This window comes from Bos javanicus, chromosome 19 (assembly GCF_032452875.1).
Source record: "Bos javanicus breed banteng chromosome 19, ARS-OSU_banteng_1.0, whole genome shotgun sequence".
In the NCBI taxonomy this organism is placed as follows: Eukaryota; Metazoa; Chordata; class Mammalia; order Artiodactyla; family Bovidae; genus Bos; species Bos javanicus.
In genome coordinates this window covers 50,864,070-50,882,665 of record NC_083886.1, presented here as the reverse complement: position 1 = coordinate 50,882,665, position 18,596 = coordinate 50,864,070, and the positions used below count along the sequence as shown (strand labels likewise).

The following is an 18,596-nucleotide window of genomic DNA, read 5'->3' as shown; positions in this document are numbered from 1 at the left end:
ACTTCTTAGGCCCATGGGAAAGTGAGAGGAGGCGGCCTCCTGGGGGGCAGCCGACTCAGCCTCTGGAACAGGGAGCTGGAGCCAGCCCCATGGTGTGTGGCCGTCAGGATGACGCAGAGAGGCGTGTGAATGCAGCCAGCTGCTGCAGCTGGTGCACTTGACTCTGGGCAGTGCGTTCCCAGGAACCCGTAGGACACTGAGGACTAAGAGTGATGTAACCCAGATCTGCCAGATGTGGGAGCCAGTGTGAGTCACGCTGGACGGTTCATTAAGAACGTTTTCTGGGTCATCTGGGCAGGGAACACTGGCTGTTTCCCCTGCCATCTGGGGTTGGAGGCACCCAAGTCCACACACCAGGAATCCCCAAGTTTATGAACATGTCTAAAATGACAGCCTGGTTCCCTGAGATGACACAGTGCAGAACCCAGACCTTCTGATGGCCCCTGGCTTATAATTTGTTAAAAGATTTCACCACTTTGGGTAGTGGAGGATGGGGGGGAAGTCAATTAATAAAAAACATACATGGAAGTTGCTGTGAGGTTTCTGTACATTCTGCTGAGAACCAGAAGTGGGATGGGAGGTTGTAAAAAGCCAAAAGTTCTGCAGGCATTGTGGCCAATGAAATGCCAGGGATTGTGGTCTTTTTCCTTAGATGTGTGCAAGATGCCTCATGGTGAATAACAAATGTATTTCTTAGAAGTTGTAAGCTGTCTTTAAAAGCTGTCTTCATGTGGGTATATAACATACAATCAGAAAAGTGCATGTATACATCACTGGGTAAAATTTCACACCCAAGTAACTGAAGTGGTTGAATGATGGCTCCCAGGAAGAGATGTCCTCCTGAACCTGTGAATGTGATCTTATTTGGAAAAGGGTCTTTGAGATTAAATTAAGGCTCTTGAGATCATCCTGGGTGGCCCCTAAATCCAATTACCAGTGTTCTTACGAGAGACAGAAGAGGAGAAGAGGCCACGGGAGAGAACACCACGTGATAATATAGAGATTTGAAAGATACAGCCACAAGGAACAGTTGGAGTCACCAGAAGCTAGAAAAGGCAAGGAACAGATGGTCCCAAAGAGCCTTCAGAGGGACCCTGACCCTGTAGACATCTTGATTTCTGACTTCTGGCTTCCAGAACTGAGAGAATAAATCTGTGTTGGGGTTAAACCACCAAGTTTGTAGCAATTTGATATGGAAATTAAAATGATAACCAACACCCAGCTTAAGAAATAGGATCCTTATGCCTCATTCCTGTCTTCTCATCACCCCAGGATAACCACTGTCCTGACTTCCAACACTGTAGACAGAATTTATGCCCTGAGAACCTAACTAAATGGAATCATGAGTACGTGATCTTCTGTAGTGGGCTTCTTCCACTCAGCACTGTCTCTGTGAGACGTGCCCTGTTGTTGTATGTTTGATCGTTCCCATTACTGTGTAGTCTTTCATGGTGTGAAGATGCCACAATTTATTTATTCTTCTTCTGGGGACCTGGGGAAGCTTCCTGTTTGGAGTTACTACAAGTAGTGCCTTTAGGGAACATCTTGTGTATTTTGTTGGTGATATTCTCAGGAGTTGAAATGTTGTATATTCAGCTTTAGTAGATATTGCCAGTTTTACAGTTCATTTTAAAATATCCAATCATATTTGGAATCCTTTTGTTAAAAAGAGAACCCAGTGGGGAATTCAATAGCTATTCTTTAATGTGGATGTTTTGTAAGATCCAAGGGTTGGACATAGGATTTTCTAGGAACAAGGACCCTCTTCCTTAGGTGGGAGCTCTGCATTCTCAATGAGGAATACTCCATGAATCAGAAGACCCCATCACAAGGAGGCAAGTATTAGAGCCCCAGTTTTTGAGAATCAGAGAAGGTGCAAAACTACCAACTGTGAATTCTAAATACTCTTCACCCGTCACTGGAAAGATGAATGGCGCAACGTCAGTGCCTTCCCCTTGAGTCCCAGCAGCGAATGTGCAGTCTCATAAGAGCTCTAGTTTTAAGTCACCTTTACAGCTTTCAAGTGTAGTTCTGTGCTCTATAACTTAGAGAGTGATCAAATGATATGCAGAATTTCTAAATATCCTGCTTTGATAAATCTGTAGAGTGAGTACTGGTGTAGTGGAATAAGCTAGATTAAAATGCAGGTCCACACCCATCTAAAGTGGAGGCAGCTTCTCATTTGCCTGATGCTTCTAGACTCTGTGGAGCTAGGAGAGGGTGAGCGTGACCTTAAAGTACTGAAATGGGGCTTGACAAGGGGAGGAAGATGTGGTAGCAGCAGCCGAGCCATCACTGTAAAAAATGTCTTTGTTTTCTGACTCCAAAAGCAATGTATCTTCCTTGTAAGAATGAGAAAAATACAGGTCTCCCAGAAAGTACCCACAGACTTGATACCCAGAGTTAACCACTGTTGAATATATTTGCATATACACTGCGTGTATAAACCTTCCATTCTATGCAAACATCTATTTCTGAAGTTAACAAATATTTATTGAATTCCTGCCATGTGCCATCCCTAGGGATAGAGCATAAACAGACAGAAGCCCCTGTCTGCATGGAGCTGACATTCCAGGGAGATTATGTATACAATACTAAATACTAAAATGAGATCATTTGGCACACATTTATCATCAGCTGCTTTCTCCCACTAAACTATACTTTTAACCTCTTTCCGTGGTATCAGGTATTCTGTATAACTTCTGTAGATTTATCACTGAAAAAAACCCGAACTAAACGTCTGCCGGTGAGAAGTCTGCTGTTATCAGTAGTCAGTCAGCCTGCCCTGTCTCTAGGCTCAGTTTGCTTTGTGTGTGTGTATGCTCAGTCGTGTCCAACTCTTTTGCAACCCCGTGGACTGTAGCCTGCCAGACTTCTCCATCCATGTAATTTTCCATGCAAGAAATACTGGAGTGGCTTGCCATTTCCTTCTCTAAGGCATCTTCCCGACTCAGGGATTGAACCTGCATCTCTTGCATCTCCTGTATCTCTTGCATCTCCTGCATTGGCAGGCAGATTTTTTACCACGTGTAGCACCTGGGAAACCCCCAGTTTGCTTTGGAACAAATCAAATCATAGAAAATGAAAATTTGAAACATAAAAGAGCCTTTGTCAGAGCAAGAGTTACCGTTGGATGAAATTTACCTGCTGCTGCTGCTGCTGCTAAGTCACTTCATTCGTGTCTGACTCTGTGCAACCTCATAGACGGCAGCCCACCAGGCTCCCCCGTCCCTGGGATTCTCCAGACAAGAATACTGGAGTGGGTTGCCATTTCCTTCTCCAATGCATGAAAGTGAAAAGTGAAAGTGAAGTCACTCAGTCGTGTCTGACCCTCAGCGACCCCATGGACTGCAGCCTACCAGGCTCCTCTGTCCATGGGATTTTCCAGGCAGGAGTACTGGAGTGGGGTGCCATTGCCTTCTCTGAAATTTACCTGAGCACCTTTTATTATGGAATTTGTACTTTGGCATTGTCTAGAAATGTCTAGCCATTGGTATTCTTTACTGTCTGAGCCACCAGGGAAGTCCAAGAATACTGGAGTGGGTAGCCTATCCCTTCTCCAGCAGATCTTCCTGACTCAGGAATTGAACTGGGTCTTCTGAATTGCGGGCGGATTCTTTACCAGCTGAGCTACCAGGGAAGCCCCCATTGGTAGCCACGTGAGATACTTTATTTTTTTTGATGGAAGACCAGACTCTTGCTTATTTATTTGTTTTTCTAATTTGATTGAGCTATAATTGACATACAACACTGTGTAAATTTAAGGTGAATAGTATAATGATTTGACTTCCATATATTGTGAATTTTTTCTGTTTCTTAAGGAGTGGCCTTTACTTCCTTCAGTCTCTTAAATTTCCTGCAGTGAATATTTCTAGTGTATCCCTCAGTTTATTAACCATGTCACACTCACTAAAGTCATTCTAAGTCTTGCTGGCTTTGTCATCTCTTGACTAGCATTTATCATTATTCCCAGGGAAAATTAATTTCCAGGATAAAAGAGTTCCACGGTTGGGAATTGGTGGTCCAGTGGTTAAGACTCTGCACTTTCACTGTGAAGGCATAAGTTCAATCCATGGTCAGGGAACTAAGGTCCCACAAGTTGTGCAGTGTGGCCCAAAAAATAAAAAGTTCCATAGTTAAATAAATTTGAGATGTGCTAGGTTAAATAACTATGTCCTATGATAAAGAACTTTTCAGAGCTTATGCTATGCCTGTGGGCTTTGGGATCTCTCTGGAAAGGCAATCTTTTATTCATTTAACTACTGTTTATTGAGGGTCCAGGGCTTCCCTGGTGGCTCAGAAGGTAAAGAATCTGCCTGCAATGCAGGAGACTCAGGTTCAATTTCCTGGGTCAGGAAAATCCCCTGGAGAAGGGAATGACTACCCACTTGAGTTTTCTTGCCTGGAGAATTCCATGAACAGAGAAGCCTGGTGGGCTAAAGTTGCAAAGAGTTGAACACGACTAAGCGACTAACACACATTTACATACACGTGCTGGTTGATCCTGGGATTATACTAGTGAACAGGACAGACAAGGTCTCTCTTTTCACATCTAAGTGGTTGAAACAACTGCAAACAAGTAAATCCATACATGAAATAAATGAGTAAGTAATTTCTGATAGTGATAAAAGCTGAAAAGATAGTAAAACAAGATGATGTGATAGAGTAGGGTTTGAGTGTTTTCACTTTGGGAAATGTTGCTTTTGATATAAAACAGCTCAGTTCAGTTCAGTCGCTCAGTCGTGTCCGACTCTTTGTGACCCCATGAATTGCAGCATGCCAGGCCTCCCTGTCCATCACCAACTCCCAGAGTTCACCCAGACTCACATCCATCGAGTCAGTGATGCCATCCAGCCATCTCATCCTCTGGCGTCCCCTTCTCCTCCTGCCCCCAATCCCTCCCAGCATCAGAGTCTTTTCCAATGAGTCAACTCTTCGCATGAGGTGGCCAAAGTACTGGAGTTTCAGCTTTAGCATCATTCCTTCCAAAGAAATCCCAGGTCTGATCTCCTTCAGAATGGACTGGTTGGATCTCCTTGCAGTCCAAGGGACTCTCAAGAGTCTCTCAAGAGTCTTCTCCAACACCACAGTTCAAAAGCATCAATCCTTCAGCACTCAGCCTTCTTCACAGTCCAACTCTCACATCCATACATGACCACAGGAAAAACCATAACCTGGACTAGACGAACCTTTGTTGGCAAAGTAATGTCTCTGCTTTTGAATATGCTATCTAGGTTGGTCATAACTTTCCTTCCAAGGAGTAAGCGTCTTTTAATTTCATGGCTGCAGTCACCATCTGCAGTGATTTTGGAGCCCCCAAAAATAAAGTCTGACACTGTTTCCCCATCTATTTCCCATGAAGTGATGGGACCGGATGCCATGATCTTCGTTTTCTGAATATTGAGCTTTAAGCCAACTTTTTCACTCTCCACTTTCACTTTCATCAAGAGGCTTTTGAGTTCCTCTTCACTTTCTGCCATAAGGGTGGTGTCATCTGCATATCAGAGGTTATTGATATTTCTCCCGGCAATCTTGATTCCAGCTTGTGCTTCTTCCAGCCCAGCGTTTCTCATGATGTACTCTGCACATAAGTTAAATAAGCAGGGTGACAATATACAGCCTGGACGTACTCGTTTTCCTATTTGGAACCAGTCTATTGTTCCATGTCCAGTTCTAACTGTTGCTTCCTGACCTGCATACAGATTTCTCAAGAGGCAGGTCAGGTGGTCTGGTATTCCCATCTCTTTCAGAATTTCCCACAGTTTATTGTGATCCACAAAGTCAGAGGCTTTGGCATAGTCAATAAAGCAGAAATAGATGTTTTTCTGGAACTCTCTTGCTTTTTCGATGATCCAGCGGATGTTGGCAATTTGCTCTTTGTGCATTTTAACTCTTTCTTGCTGTTGTTGTTTAGTTGCAAAGTTGTGTCTGACTCTTTTGCGAACCCATGGACTATAGCCCACCAGGCTCCTCTGTTCATGGGATTTCCCAGGCAAGAATACTGGAGTGGGTTGCCATTTCCTTCTCCAGGGAATCTTCCTGACCCAGGGATCTCCTACATTGGCATTTGGATCTTTTATTGCTGAGCCACCTGGGAAGCCCTTCTTGATGGTTCACCATTAATTTTATTACTACAAAGTGTATTAAAAATATCTTCATCTTGGACTGCCACTATTTTAACATTACAAGTTGACCTTTGGAAATGCAGGCATGTATGACTCAATACTGATGCTTCTAGTGACCAATAACAAGGCATTTGCCTGGAGTTAGACTCAGAGTTGGTGGGCATTGCCTGATGGGTTAATACTGTCCTATAGCAGATGTGATTGGTACCTGGCCCATATTCTTTCATCTTTACCACTTCAATGCTCATTGGCCTGACTTCTGAATTACAGAACTTGCATTTCTTGGCCTGAGGATTTTTCTGGCCTTGCCCCTGAAGCAATACTTGCTTCCCAGGAGCAGCCCAGACAATGACGGACAGGGACTGGTATATAAATACCCCAGCTCCCTCACCTCTGGAGTGGGTGAGTCTAAGGTGTGCATCTACGTAGTTTTTGCAGGTTCTGCTAGTGAGGTTCAACTCAGTTGCCCAGGGTAGTAATTGGCTTGAAACACACCATTTATCTTATATCTTCCCTTCCATATATCACTTTTCCATTCTTTTCACCTCCCAAATAAATTGCTTGCACTTGAGTTCTTATTTTATCATCGACTACTGGGGAGAACACATGTTAAGCTCTAGCCCATGTCAGAATCAAGGCTATGACCTTGACTTTTACTCATAGTGATTAGTCAGATAGATGACTGGTCCCGTCATTTAGCTGCTCAAGACAAATGAAAAAGGAGAAGACAATCTAATGACATGTATCTATAGAATTCTTCCAACATGAGGGAACTCAAGTCTAGAATGATGTGACCTGTTTTTAGTGACTGTCTTGACCAATGACTTGGGGGACTGTACATTGCGTACACTGATATGTAATTAAATGTGAGTTAGAAGTTTGTAACTATATATTGATCAACATAAACTCTGTCTTAAGAAAGCAAGAATGATATCTTAGATAACAGCAGGCAACAGCTGCCTGCTTTCCATTTAGACATTTGACTGAACTGGCAAATCACATTTCTAATTTTAAAAAAATTAATGGCTAAATGCATCTGGATTTTAGCTCAGATTGTTTTAGATAACCTGAAAAGCTAGACATTTCTCTGGCTTGATATCCTGTTATGCCAAAATAATGAGATAAAACAGGAAAAGGTTGGTACTACTACTAATGCAGCAGATCCTAATAATTAGTCACATTTCCTTCTTAAAAAGCAAACCTCTATCAAAAATCAAATAGTGAAAGTTTATTTTTTTTACTTATTAGGCCTCAAGAAATGCTTACAAAAGATAGAATGATATGTGGAGCTGGGCTGCAAACCTGAACTTGTAAAGACAACCTCGATGGGGGATAAAGCTTTCTCAGCCTAGAGGCTGACATTTTGGTATTGTCACCCAAATGGAATTCCAGAACATTACATCCACTTTGACAACAGAATTACATTAAACAAAAAAATCCAAGCCTATCTTATAGTCTTATTTCTAGTGTTTTTGAAAAGCTATCAGTTATTGTTTGTTGTTGCTGCTGCTGCTGCTAAGTCGCTTCAGTCGTGTCCAACTCTGTGCGACCCCAGAGACAGCAGCCCACCAGGCTTCCCCTCCCTGGGATTCTCCAGGCAAGAACACTGGAGTGGGTTGCCATTTCCTTCTCCAATGCATGAAAGTGAAAAGTGAAAGTGAAGTCGCTCAGTCGTGTCCGACTCTAGCGACCCCATGGACTGCAGCCTACCAGGCTCCTCTGTCCATGGGATTTTCCAGGCAAAAGTACTGGAGTGGGGTGCCATTGCCTTCTCCATATTGTTTGTTGCTATTCTTCAAATATTTCTAGTACTCTCTTTCTGGACATACAAGAGAACCGTGTTCCGGAGGTCTTTTGTGGCTGAGTGAGGCGATGTGACTCGTTCTGGACAATGAGCTGTAACAGGAGCGACATAGTGTCACATTCTATGTTTCCTTACTGGTGTGGGCGCTTGAAGAATTCTGTTTCCCTTTTGTATGGTCACCAGCAAAGTTCAAGGAGGTGACTGCCCTGTCCTGGTGATGAGGAGGATCAGAGCAGCTTTGTTGACCTTCTTGAGCAAGAAGTAAACGTCGGCTGTTTTGAGCCATGGAGATACTAGGATTCTTTGTTACCACAGGATTACAGACAACCCTGACTGTTGGTCAGTCAAGTTACAAACCAACCCTGACTGATGCAGCTATAGGCGTAACATACAGCAACCTTCAGGGAGAACCCTTCTAGCTAATTCTATTATGTTGTCAAAGTGACATTGATGTAGAGTTTTTGTTGGTATTTTAAAAAAATGGACACATATAATCAGCATTTAGAAATGAATGTCTAAAAAAAAAAAAAAAGAAATGAATGTCTTTGGATATGGGATAGTTTTTTCTGTATCAGCCATTTTTTTTTAATTGAAGTTTACATGTATATACATGTTATTCTCTGTTATGATTTATTACAGAATATTGAATATAGTTTCCTGTGCTATACAGTAGGACCTTGTGATTTATCTATTTTTATGTAGTCATTTGTGTCTGCTCATCCCAAACTCCTAATTTGTCCCTCCCCCACCCCCTTACCTCTTTAGTGACCATAAGTTTGTTTTCTGTGTCCATGAGTCTGTTTCTGTTTCATCAGTAAGTTCATTTGCGTCACATTTTAGATTCCACGTGCAACTGATACACGTGGTATTTGTCTTCCTCTGTCTGACTTGCTTCACTTAGTATGATAATCTCTAGGCCCGTCAACGTTGCTGCAAATGACATTATTTCACTCTTTTTTACAGTTGAGTGGTTTTCTATTGATTACATATTCCACATCTTCTCCATCCATTCATCTGTTGATGGGTTCCATGTCTGGGCTTTTGTAAACAGTGCTGCTATGAATGTTGGGGTGCACGTGTCTTTTCAAGTTAGGGTTTTTGTCTTTTCTAGATACACGCCTAGGAGTGGGATTGCTGAATCATATGGCAACTCTACTTTTAGTTTTTTGAGGAACTCTATACTATTGTCCATAGGGGCTACACCAATTTACAGACCCACCAACACCATAGGAGGGTTCCCTTTTCTCCACATCATCTCCAGCATTCATTATTTGTAGACTTTTTAACTGATGGTCATTTTAACCGGTATGAGATGGTACTTCATTGTATTTTTGATTTGCATTTCTCTAATAATTAATGATTGAGCATCTTTTCATATGCCTGTTGGTGTATTGACCATCTTTCATTTAATTATTATGCTTCAGATTTGGAAATTCTGAAATACAAATGAATTGTTGGTGTTGTGGGGGAGTTGAATTCTGAGAAGAAAACATTGTAGGAATTATAGAGAGTGTTTTTGGAGTCCTGCCAAGCATAGAGAAAAAAATACCAAAGAGCACAACCTAAATTGGGGGAGAAAAAAAAGAACAAATTTTCAAAATACCACCCCTCTAACAAATACTTTTCTGAGGGAGACCTTTCCCCTTCCCCGTTATTTTTCTTCTCTATTTCCTCCTACTATTGAACTACAGATTTTTGCATGTGGTAATTTCCCCATGAAAATTATACAAAAAAATATTTTCAGTCCTCTAACTACATAGTCAAATATGTCGGTTTTTAACTAGTTCCATGAGGCATCTAAGTCCCATTCCTTGCTTGCTTTGAGTTGAGTCATAAAGGTTATTGCTTGTTTTTGCAAAAACCAAGATAGATTGGGTCCATTCTTGACTAGTCTTACCCCACAATTGAGCCTTAATCTCCCCCAGTTTACTGTGGAATTTCTGAGTCAGCCTTTGAATTCCAGTTCACTAAGATACTTGGATGGACAAGGCAATGGCACCCCACTCCAGTACCCTTGCCTGGAAAATCCCATGGACAGAGGAGCCAGGTGAGCTGCAGTCCATGGGGTCGCTAAGAGTCGGACATGACTGAGCGACTTCACTTTCACTTTTCACTTTAATGCATTGGAAAAGGAAATGGCAACCCACTCCAGTGTTTTTGCCTGGAGAATCCCAAGTACAGGGCAGCCTGGTGGGCTGCCGTCTATGGGGTCGCACAGAGTCAGACACGACTGAAGTGACTAAGCAGCAGCAGCAGCAAGATACTTGGAAAATGCTCACTGTTCCCCTCTGGTTGAGCCCTCCTGAAAGTGTTAGGTGCAATTCATTCTAGGAAAAAAAACATTTTCACTTCTGTTAGACTTCTTGAGTGATTTTAATCCAGACTCATACATGGTGATTGGAAGAATTTGTGTTTCATAGGAGATTAGCAGAATTATTTCTGTTTAGAACAAAGAAGAGAAGGTTGAGGGTGATAATGTCAAAAGTGGATGAGTGGGTAATTTTTTTTTTTTTTTAATTTGAAAGTGAAACACAAATAGCCCATGTATATTTATTTATTTTTTTTAGAAAGAAAATCATTTTATTCTAATCATTTCACAAACAATAACATCAGAAAAGCATACTTAAGAGGCCACAGCCGCCTCTTCTGCCCAATCCCAAACTCAATACCATCTCAGTGAACTTCTATATAGTGACAATGCTCTCTTCCACTGCGATCATGAAGCACAAAAGCTATTAATGATTAAGGAGAGGTTTAACGGGTGGTCTCACACTTCACATCTTCACTACTAATTATACTTTAAATGCTAAATCAGCATGGTCACGAGAGGTGATTTTTCATGTCTTCAACTGGAACTTCTTGATTAAGCTAATCCGTTGGCCAATCTGCACTGTTTCAGCACCTTGCTGAAACCCTCGAAAAGTTTAAGGTCACCCTGGCTCTGGGCACACTCCAAAAACTGTTTGACCTCATAGAAGCAGGGGCCATTCTGCTGCAGTTGTGCCGGCTGGGTTCCCTGAGGCTCCTGGTAAGTGATGTCAGGCCTTGAGGGTTCAGCACTGCTTCCTCCACCGAAGCCCCCAGTGATGGCGTGACCCAGAGTGTGGCCGACAGCAGAACCCACAGCCACACCAGCAGCAGTGGTTGCCACCTGGGCCATCAGACCTGGCTGCCGGGGAGGAGCAGCAGGGGAGCCGACGACAGATGGTGGAGCCATTGCTGGTGACTGAGCTGCGGGCGCTGGCCTGGGCGCTGCTCTCATCTGAGGCGCGAGGCTGGCAGGAGGGGCCACGTGGGAAGTGCGGCTTCGGCTTCCACGAGGCATCTTGACTGCACTGCCAAACAACGTCGACAGGCTGGAGACTCTGAGACCCTGGCGGATTCTGCGAAGAGCAAGAGCGGAAGTTGGGAGCTCCCATGTATATTTAAAGTCTTCTTTCAACCTTACCAATTCTGTCCCTCTCTGCAGAGTTTATTGACATCAAAAACGTGCTGTTTATCCTTTCAGACTTTATTCTGTGCATTTACAAACTTGGGAGTAAAGACTTACCTAGGTTTGTTTTTTGTTTTTTTTTTAATGTGAATGTCCACACAAGACACATTGTGATAAACTCATTTTTTAAAAAACTTTATTTATAATGGAAGTCTTTTTGCAGGTACACTTTTATCTGCCACTTTATTTTTTGCAGCAGTTCATCAGGTAGATGACAAAATGTAACTCTTCCCTTAATGATGAACATTTTAGAAGTTTCCGTTTTTTGCTTATTGCAAATAAGATAAATCTCTATTTCCATAAATTCATTTGTGTGTTTCTTTATGTCTTTGGTGCAGTTGTGAACATTTTCCCAGGATGGATTCCTAAAGTGGAATTGCTGTTCCATAATACGCATATCTTCAGTTTGGGAAGACACTGCCTTCGTGCCTTCCCAGAAGACTTTACACCTCATGGTCCTACCAGCAGTGTTCCATGAGCTGTTTTTTTCCCAGTTGTTTCTGTTTCCTTCTCTTTCATTCGCCCTATGTACTGGCTATCCATAGATTTGTCAGATGAAGCATAGGATGCCCAGTTAAATTTGAATTACAGAGAAAAAATAATTTTTTTTAGTAAAAATATGCCCCAAGTGTTGCATGAGAGATACTGATTCTAAACAAATTTGTGTTGTTTGTCTGAAACTCAGATTTAATTGGATGTCCTGTAGTTTTCTTCATTGAACCTGACAACTCCAGCTTAGCTAATACCAGAGACAAGACCCCACTTGCTCCTCAAGGAACTTACCTTCTGGTGATTGAGAAAGACTATTGGGAAACTCTGTTTTCCTTACGGCGGCCAGAAGGATCCTTTTGACAAGATCCTAATCTCTAAGATCTGCCCCCCTGCTGAGCACGAGGCCCATTTCCCCACCACTAACAGCCATGCCTGCTTCAGCCCTATATGTCCTCCCCTCTGTCAGCTTTTTTTTTAATTGTGGTAAAAAAGCACACAACCTGAATTTACCCTCTTAAAAAAGGTTTTTGTTTTTTTTTTTAAGTATATAGTATACTATTACTACGGAGAAGGCAATGGCAACCCACTCCAGTACTCTTGCCTGGAGAATCCCAGGGACAGAGGAGCCTAGTGGGCTGCTGTCTGTGGGGTCGCACAGAGTCGGACATGACTGAAGCGACTTAGCAGCAGCAGCAGCAGCATACTATTACTAACTTTATGCACGTTGTTGTACAACAATTCTAGAACTTTTTTATCTTGCATGGTTAAAACTCTGTACTCATTCTTGGGTGGGCTTTCCTGGTGGTTAGTTCAGTGGTAAAGAATCTACCTGCCAATGTTGGAGATATAGGTTTGATCCCTGGGTGGGGAAGATCCCTTAGAGAAGATCCATAGGAAATCCCGTGGACAGCGGAACCTGGCAGGCTACAGTCTGTGGGTCACAAAAGAGTTGGACATGACTGTGCTACTAAACGACAACTAATTTTCTGGTAACCCTGGTGTCCACCATTCTACTTCCTGCTTCTATGAGTTTGATTACTTCACATACCTTATTTAAGTTGAATTATGCAGTATTTATCTAGTTTGTGATTGGTTTATTTCACTTAACATAATGTCCTCAGATTCATCCATATTATAGCATATGGCAAAATTGCTTTTTTAAGGCTGAATAGAACTCCATTGTATGTTCACACATTTTCTTCATCCATGGATTGCTGGATGGATGCTTCCATGTCTTGACTGTTGTGAATAATGCTTCAGTGAACATGGTGTAAGATATTTCTTTGAAGGAAGTCCCTAGCAGTCCAGTGGTTAAGGCTCTGCACTTCTACCACAGGGGGCCCAGGTCTGACCCCAGATTGGGGAACGAATATCCCACAAGCCACACAGCATAGCCGAAATAATTTTTTTTTTCTTTGAGATTGTATTTTCGGTTCTCTTAGATATATACCTAGAAGTGAGATTGCTTCTGAATATGGTCGTTTTAATTTTTTGAGGAACCTCTCTTCTATACTGTTTCCCATAGCAGCTGTACCATTTTACATTCCCACCACAAGGATTCCAGTTTCTTCACATTCTTGTGAATACTCGTCACTTTCTGTGTTTTTGATAGTAACCATCCTAAGGGTTTGAGATGATGTCTCATTGTGATTTTGATTTTCATTTTCCTATGGTTAGTAATGTTGAGTACCTTTTCTCTCATTTTTACCTGCTGACATTCTGGATAAATATGGCATATCCATACAGTGGAATATTATTTGGCCATGAAAACATATGAAATACTGATACATGCTCTAAGATGGGAGAAACTTGAAAATATCATGCTGAGTGTAAGAAAACAGATCCAAAAGGCCACATGTTAAAAAAAAAAGGTCACACACTGTGTGATTCCATTTAAATGAAATGTCTAGAACAGGCACATCCAAAGAGACAGAGACTGATTACTGGTTTCCATAGGCTAGGGAGAGTAAGAATTAAGTGCTCATGGGTGTGGGACTTCTTTTGGGAGTGATGAGAACGTTCTGAAATTAGACAGGGGTCATGGTTATACAACATTGTGTATGTGTATTCAAAACTAGTGAAATTAGTATTTTAAAAGAGTTAGTTTTGGGAATTCCCTGGTGGTCCAGTGGTTAGGATACCGCACTTTCACTGTCGCGGTTCCTGGGTTCAGTCCCTGGTCAGGGAACTAAGATCCCTCAGCTGGAGGCGGGAGGGAGCAGAGTTATTTTATCATCTGTGAATTCTGTCTCAATTAAAGTAGCTTTAGGTTGCTTCTAAAACTTGAACACCAGTAAGTAACATTTATATGATTATTTCTGTGTAAACATTTTCACTGCAGATCCAGGCACAAGGGCTATATTATTTTCTCTATGTCATTAAAACCACAATGCACTGACCACCTAAAAAAATCAGTATTCATGTATCAGGGTCCAAATGAATTCTCTTTTCTGTACTATCCACTACAGCTTTTTTGTTTTCCTGGAGTTTCTACTTATCTTTCTTTTTCATGTGGGCAAAAACTAATGTATTTCCATCACATTATGTGATTAAAGGACATCCTCTTACTTCCCAGAGTCCTCATCGTTTTGTCCCAAGTCACTAGTCAGTGTCCTTATCATTTCATTGCCTTGGCTCATCATTTTATTGAATTTCTTGTCCTCTTTTTGTTCCATTCCCTTATTTTGTAGCTTCTTGAACGGGTATGTTGCAGGAAGGGGGACTGCTTCCAGGGCCCAAAACTGGACTCTTGTCTAACACTCAGAAATGAATTGTCCGAGACACACATGTGCTGACAAAGCAAGAGATTTTATTGGGAAAGGACACCAGGGTGGAGAGCAGTAGGGTGAGGGAACCGAGAAGAATAGCTCTGCCACGTGGCTCGCAGTCTCGGTTTTATGGTGATGGGATTAGTTTCCGGGGTGTCTTTAGCCAATCATTCTGACTCAGAGTCCTTCCTGGTGGTGCACGCCTTGTTCAGCCAAGATGGATGCCAGAGAGAAGGATTCTGGGAGGTGGTCGGACATGTGGAGCCTCCTTTTGACCTTTCCTGAATTCTTCCGGTTGGTGGTGGCTTATTAGTTCCGTGTTCCTGACCAGGACCTCCTGTTGTAGAACAACTCTTGCAAATAATTACTATGGTGCCTGGCCAGGGTGGGCAGTTTCAGTCAGTGTGCTTCCCCTAACAGGTATATCCTCTTGGAAGTTCCTCGTAAGAAAATGTGTAAGAGAGAGAAACTTTTTGAATCCTAGCATGTCTAAAAATATCCTAATTTTGGTCTTCTGCTTTGCCTGTGCCTCAGTTCTCTCATCTGTGCAGTAGGGGTGATCATAATTGCACCTGTCTCAGAGTTATTAAGGAGGATTAAATGAATTAGTGTGCAGAAAGCTGTTAGACAGTCTTTGGCACATTAAGAAATTTGTTCAGTAAACATTAGCCCTTAATGTTGTAATTGAAGCCCTTAGATGAACCATAGCGTTCAGCACTCTGAAAACACTGTATGGACTAACAGTAAAGTAATAAGATGAAAGTTTGTGTGATTAAGTAAATAATCCTATTACCATAGCTGCATCATAGGCTTATGAATTATTAATATTTATTCCTTAGTGTTTTTCTTCTCTTTTTTTTTATGAACTCATAATCAGTGTTGTAGGATTTATTTTGTGCTTTTTTTTTTTTTTAAGAGTCGCTAGGCTGTTCTCAGCTCTCTGGAATTTAGTAAAGTACAATCTTTTCCAGGAACCGGCTTTAAATTGTAATGCAAATTTGGTTTAAATCTATGAAAGTAGCTTGAGAGAGTAACAATGCAAACTACTTAAGGAGTTTGAAAAATTTAGGACATTGAATATTTAAGGAGTAGATTGGCTCAGGTACAAAAGCACTAAAACATAAAACCATCAGGCTGGTCAATCTTTAGGGGCCATTGAAGAGGATTCTGGGGGCAGTTTGGCTGTTGACCAGTAAGTGATGTCTGCCACTGGAGAGCTGGTGCATTTGTCAATCCTGGTCCCACCTTAACCTTTTCTCAAGAAGGAAGGGACAGTAGGTTGTAAGGAGGCTGTGACTGGGAGAATGGATCTAGTCTTAGGCACTCAGGGAGAAGTTTGGTGAGCTCAGTCAGATAATGTTAACTATTCAAAGGGAAGGAGATTGAGAGAACCACACATTCAGAAGCTCCTAGGAGGAGGGGAGTAAGCCAGTATATCAAACACAAAACTATAAAGGAGAGGAGGGTACAGGCTCCAGTTAGAGGAGGTACCCAGTCCATCAGGGTGGGCATCTGTCATGGGCCATGCTGAAGCCTGGGGATTGATTCCAAGAGCAGTTGAAGGGTTTAGTCTTGGGAAGCAACCCTGGGATGACCCTGAGGGATGGGACGGGGAGGGAGGTGGGTGAGGGGTTCAGGATAGGAAGCACATGTACACCCATGGCTGATTCATGTCAATGTATGGCAAAAACCACTACAATATTGTGAGGTAATTAGCCTCCAATTAAAATAAATAAATAAAAATTTTTAAAAAAAGAAACAGATTTATAGTGAGGAGAAAGAAATGGAGAGGGACAGGAGTGGTAAAAAAAAAGAAACAGATTTATAGTGAGGGGAAAGAAATGGAGAGGGACAGGAGTGGATTCAAGCACTCCTTTCTGGAAGCTATTATGGGGTCCAGAAATGGTTGTATCTTTGACCAGGGCGACAGCTGTGGGATGAAGAGAATCAGTGGAGGTGAGAGTTATTGAGAAATAAATCTCTGGGATTTGCTGGGGAGTAGGGAGGTATAAAAGATGACACCTTGGATTTCCCATTTGTAGAACTGGACAGAAGGTGGCAGGAACTGGGAGAAATTATCATACATTGAACCACTTCCTCTCACTCACGAGTGTACGAAAGCTTAGCAAAGGGAATGGACTCTGATTTGAAAGGAAAAGGGTTTCTGGTAACTTTTTTACAACCCTGGTATTTTCTTCAATCTAGGAGTCTGTGGAGCATCTGTCCCCAGAGGAATAGGACCACTTGACCACTCTATTCAACATAAGTTGTTTTTATTTTACTTTGTATCTGCCTGGAAGTTTGCAGAAATGAAAACATGACAACACAGTATAAACAAAACACAAAAAAGTCACTTGTCTCTTCCTGTTTTCTGAGGTTGGTGCCAAACAGGTCTTTTCTAAAGCAACTAAAAAGGCACAGAGGTAATAATTGTTTTGCTGTTCCAGGAACTGGCAGCTACATGCGCAAAACTATTGAAGAACACAATTTTAAGCCTCTGCTAAAAAGTTATAAGGAAATAGTTAAAAATCTTTCTAGAACTCATTCTCCACCCTGGGGCAAAAGGACCTGGAACATATTCTAGCAAAGCAGTGTTTAATGATATTCGTAATTTAAGTCATCTATTTTCTGGGTCAATCTAGCTAAAAGAGTGTCAATTTTGTTGATCTTTTCAAAGCACCGACTTTTGGATTCATTGATTTTTCTCTGCTGCTTTTCTCTATTTTAACTATATCTTATACTTTTTGATATGTTTTGTCTTAATTTTTATTTCTAATTTCCCTTGTGATTTCTTCTTTGACCCATTGGTTGCTTAAGAGTGAGTTGTTTTATTCATACCTATTTGTGAATTTCTCAAATTTCTAGTTTCATTCCATTGTTGTCAGATAACATGCTTTGAATGAATTCAGTCCTTTTAAATGTATTGAAGCTTGTTTTGTGGTCTACCATTTGGTCTTTTCTGGAGACTGTTCCTTCTGCACTGAAAAGAATGTATTCTGCTGTGTTGAGTGGAATGTTCTGTGGTTATGTTAGGTCTGGTAGATTTTTGGTGTTCAAGTCTTTTGTTTCCTTGCTGAACTTCTGCCTAACGATTCTGTCCATTATTGAGATGGAGTTTCGAAGTCTCCAAATATTAATCTATTTCTCCAATTAATTTTTGCTTTATGTATTTCAGAGCTCTTTTAGGTGCATACATATTTATAATTGTATGTTCCTGAGAAGTTGGCCCTTTTCTCATTATAAATTGTCCCTCTTTGTGTGGAGAAAAGGGCCTCTTACACTGTTGGTGGGAATGTAAATTGGTGCAATCATTATGGGTAACTGTATGGAAGTTCCTTTAAAAAAACTATAACTAGAACTGCCATATGATCCAGCAGTCCCACTCCTGGGCATATAAGTGGAAAAAACTTTAATTCGAAAAGATACATGCACTCCAGTATTCATAGCAGCACTATTTACAATAAGCAAAACGTGCAAGTAACCAAAATGTCCATTGACAGATGAATGGATAAAGATATGGTACTTATATATGATGGAATGTTACTCAGCCATAAAAAAGATTGAAATAATGCCATTGGCAGCAACATGGATGGACACAGAGATGATCATATAAGTGAAGTAATTCTGACAAAGACAAATACCAGATGATATAATTTATATGTGAAATCTAAAAAATGATACAAATGAACTTACAGCAAAGCAGAAATAGAGTCACAGATGTAGAAGACAAGCATGGTTATCAGGGGGAAATGTGGGGAAGGATAAATTGGGAGATTGGGATTGACATATGCATACTACTATATAAAATTGACGTATAAAAGAATAACCTACTGTATAGCACAGGGAACTCTACTCAATACTCTGTAATGACCTATATGGGAAAAAATCTTAAAAAAAAGAATGGATATATAAAT

At 41.4% G+C, this 18,596-nt stretch overlaps 2 protein-coding genes across 2 annotated transcripts in view; one reads left to right on the top strand and one right to left on the bottom strand.

The window, feature by feature from the left end:
* PITPNC1 (phosphatidylinositol transfer protein cytoplasmic 1) overlaps positions 1–18,596 on the top strand; it is a 214,838-nt gene that overhangs the window by 30,048 nt on the left and 166,194 nt on the right. The gene's annotated exons all lie outside the window — the stretch shown is intronic.
* LOC133232677 (coiled-coil-helix-coiled-coil-helix domain-containing protein 2-like) lies at positions 10,539–11,318 on the bottom strand. Its single transcript, XM_061392418.1, has one exon. It carries the CDS (start codon positions 11,252–11,254, stop codon positions 10,793–10,795), a length of 462 nt encoding a protein of 153 aa, XP_061248402.1. The 5' UTR covers positions 11,255–11,318; the 3' UTR covers positions 10,539–10,792.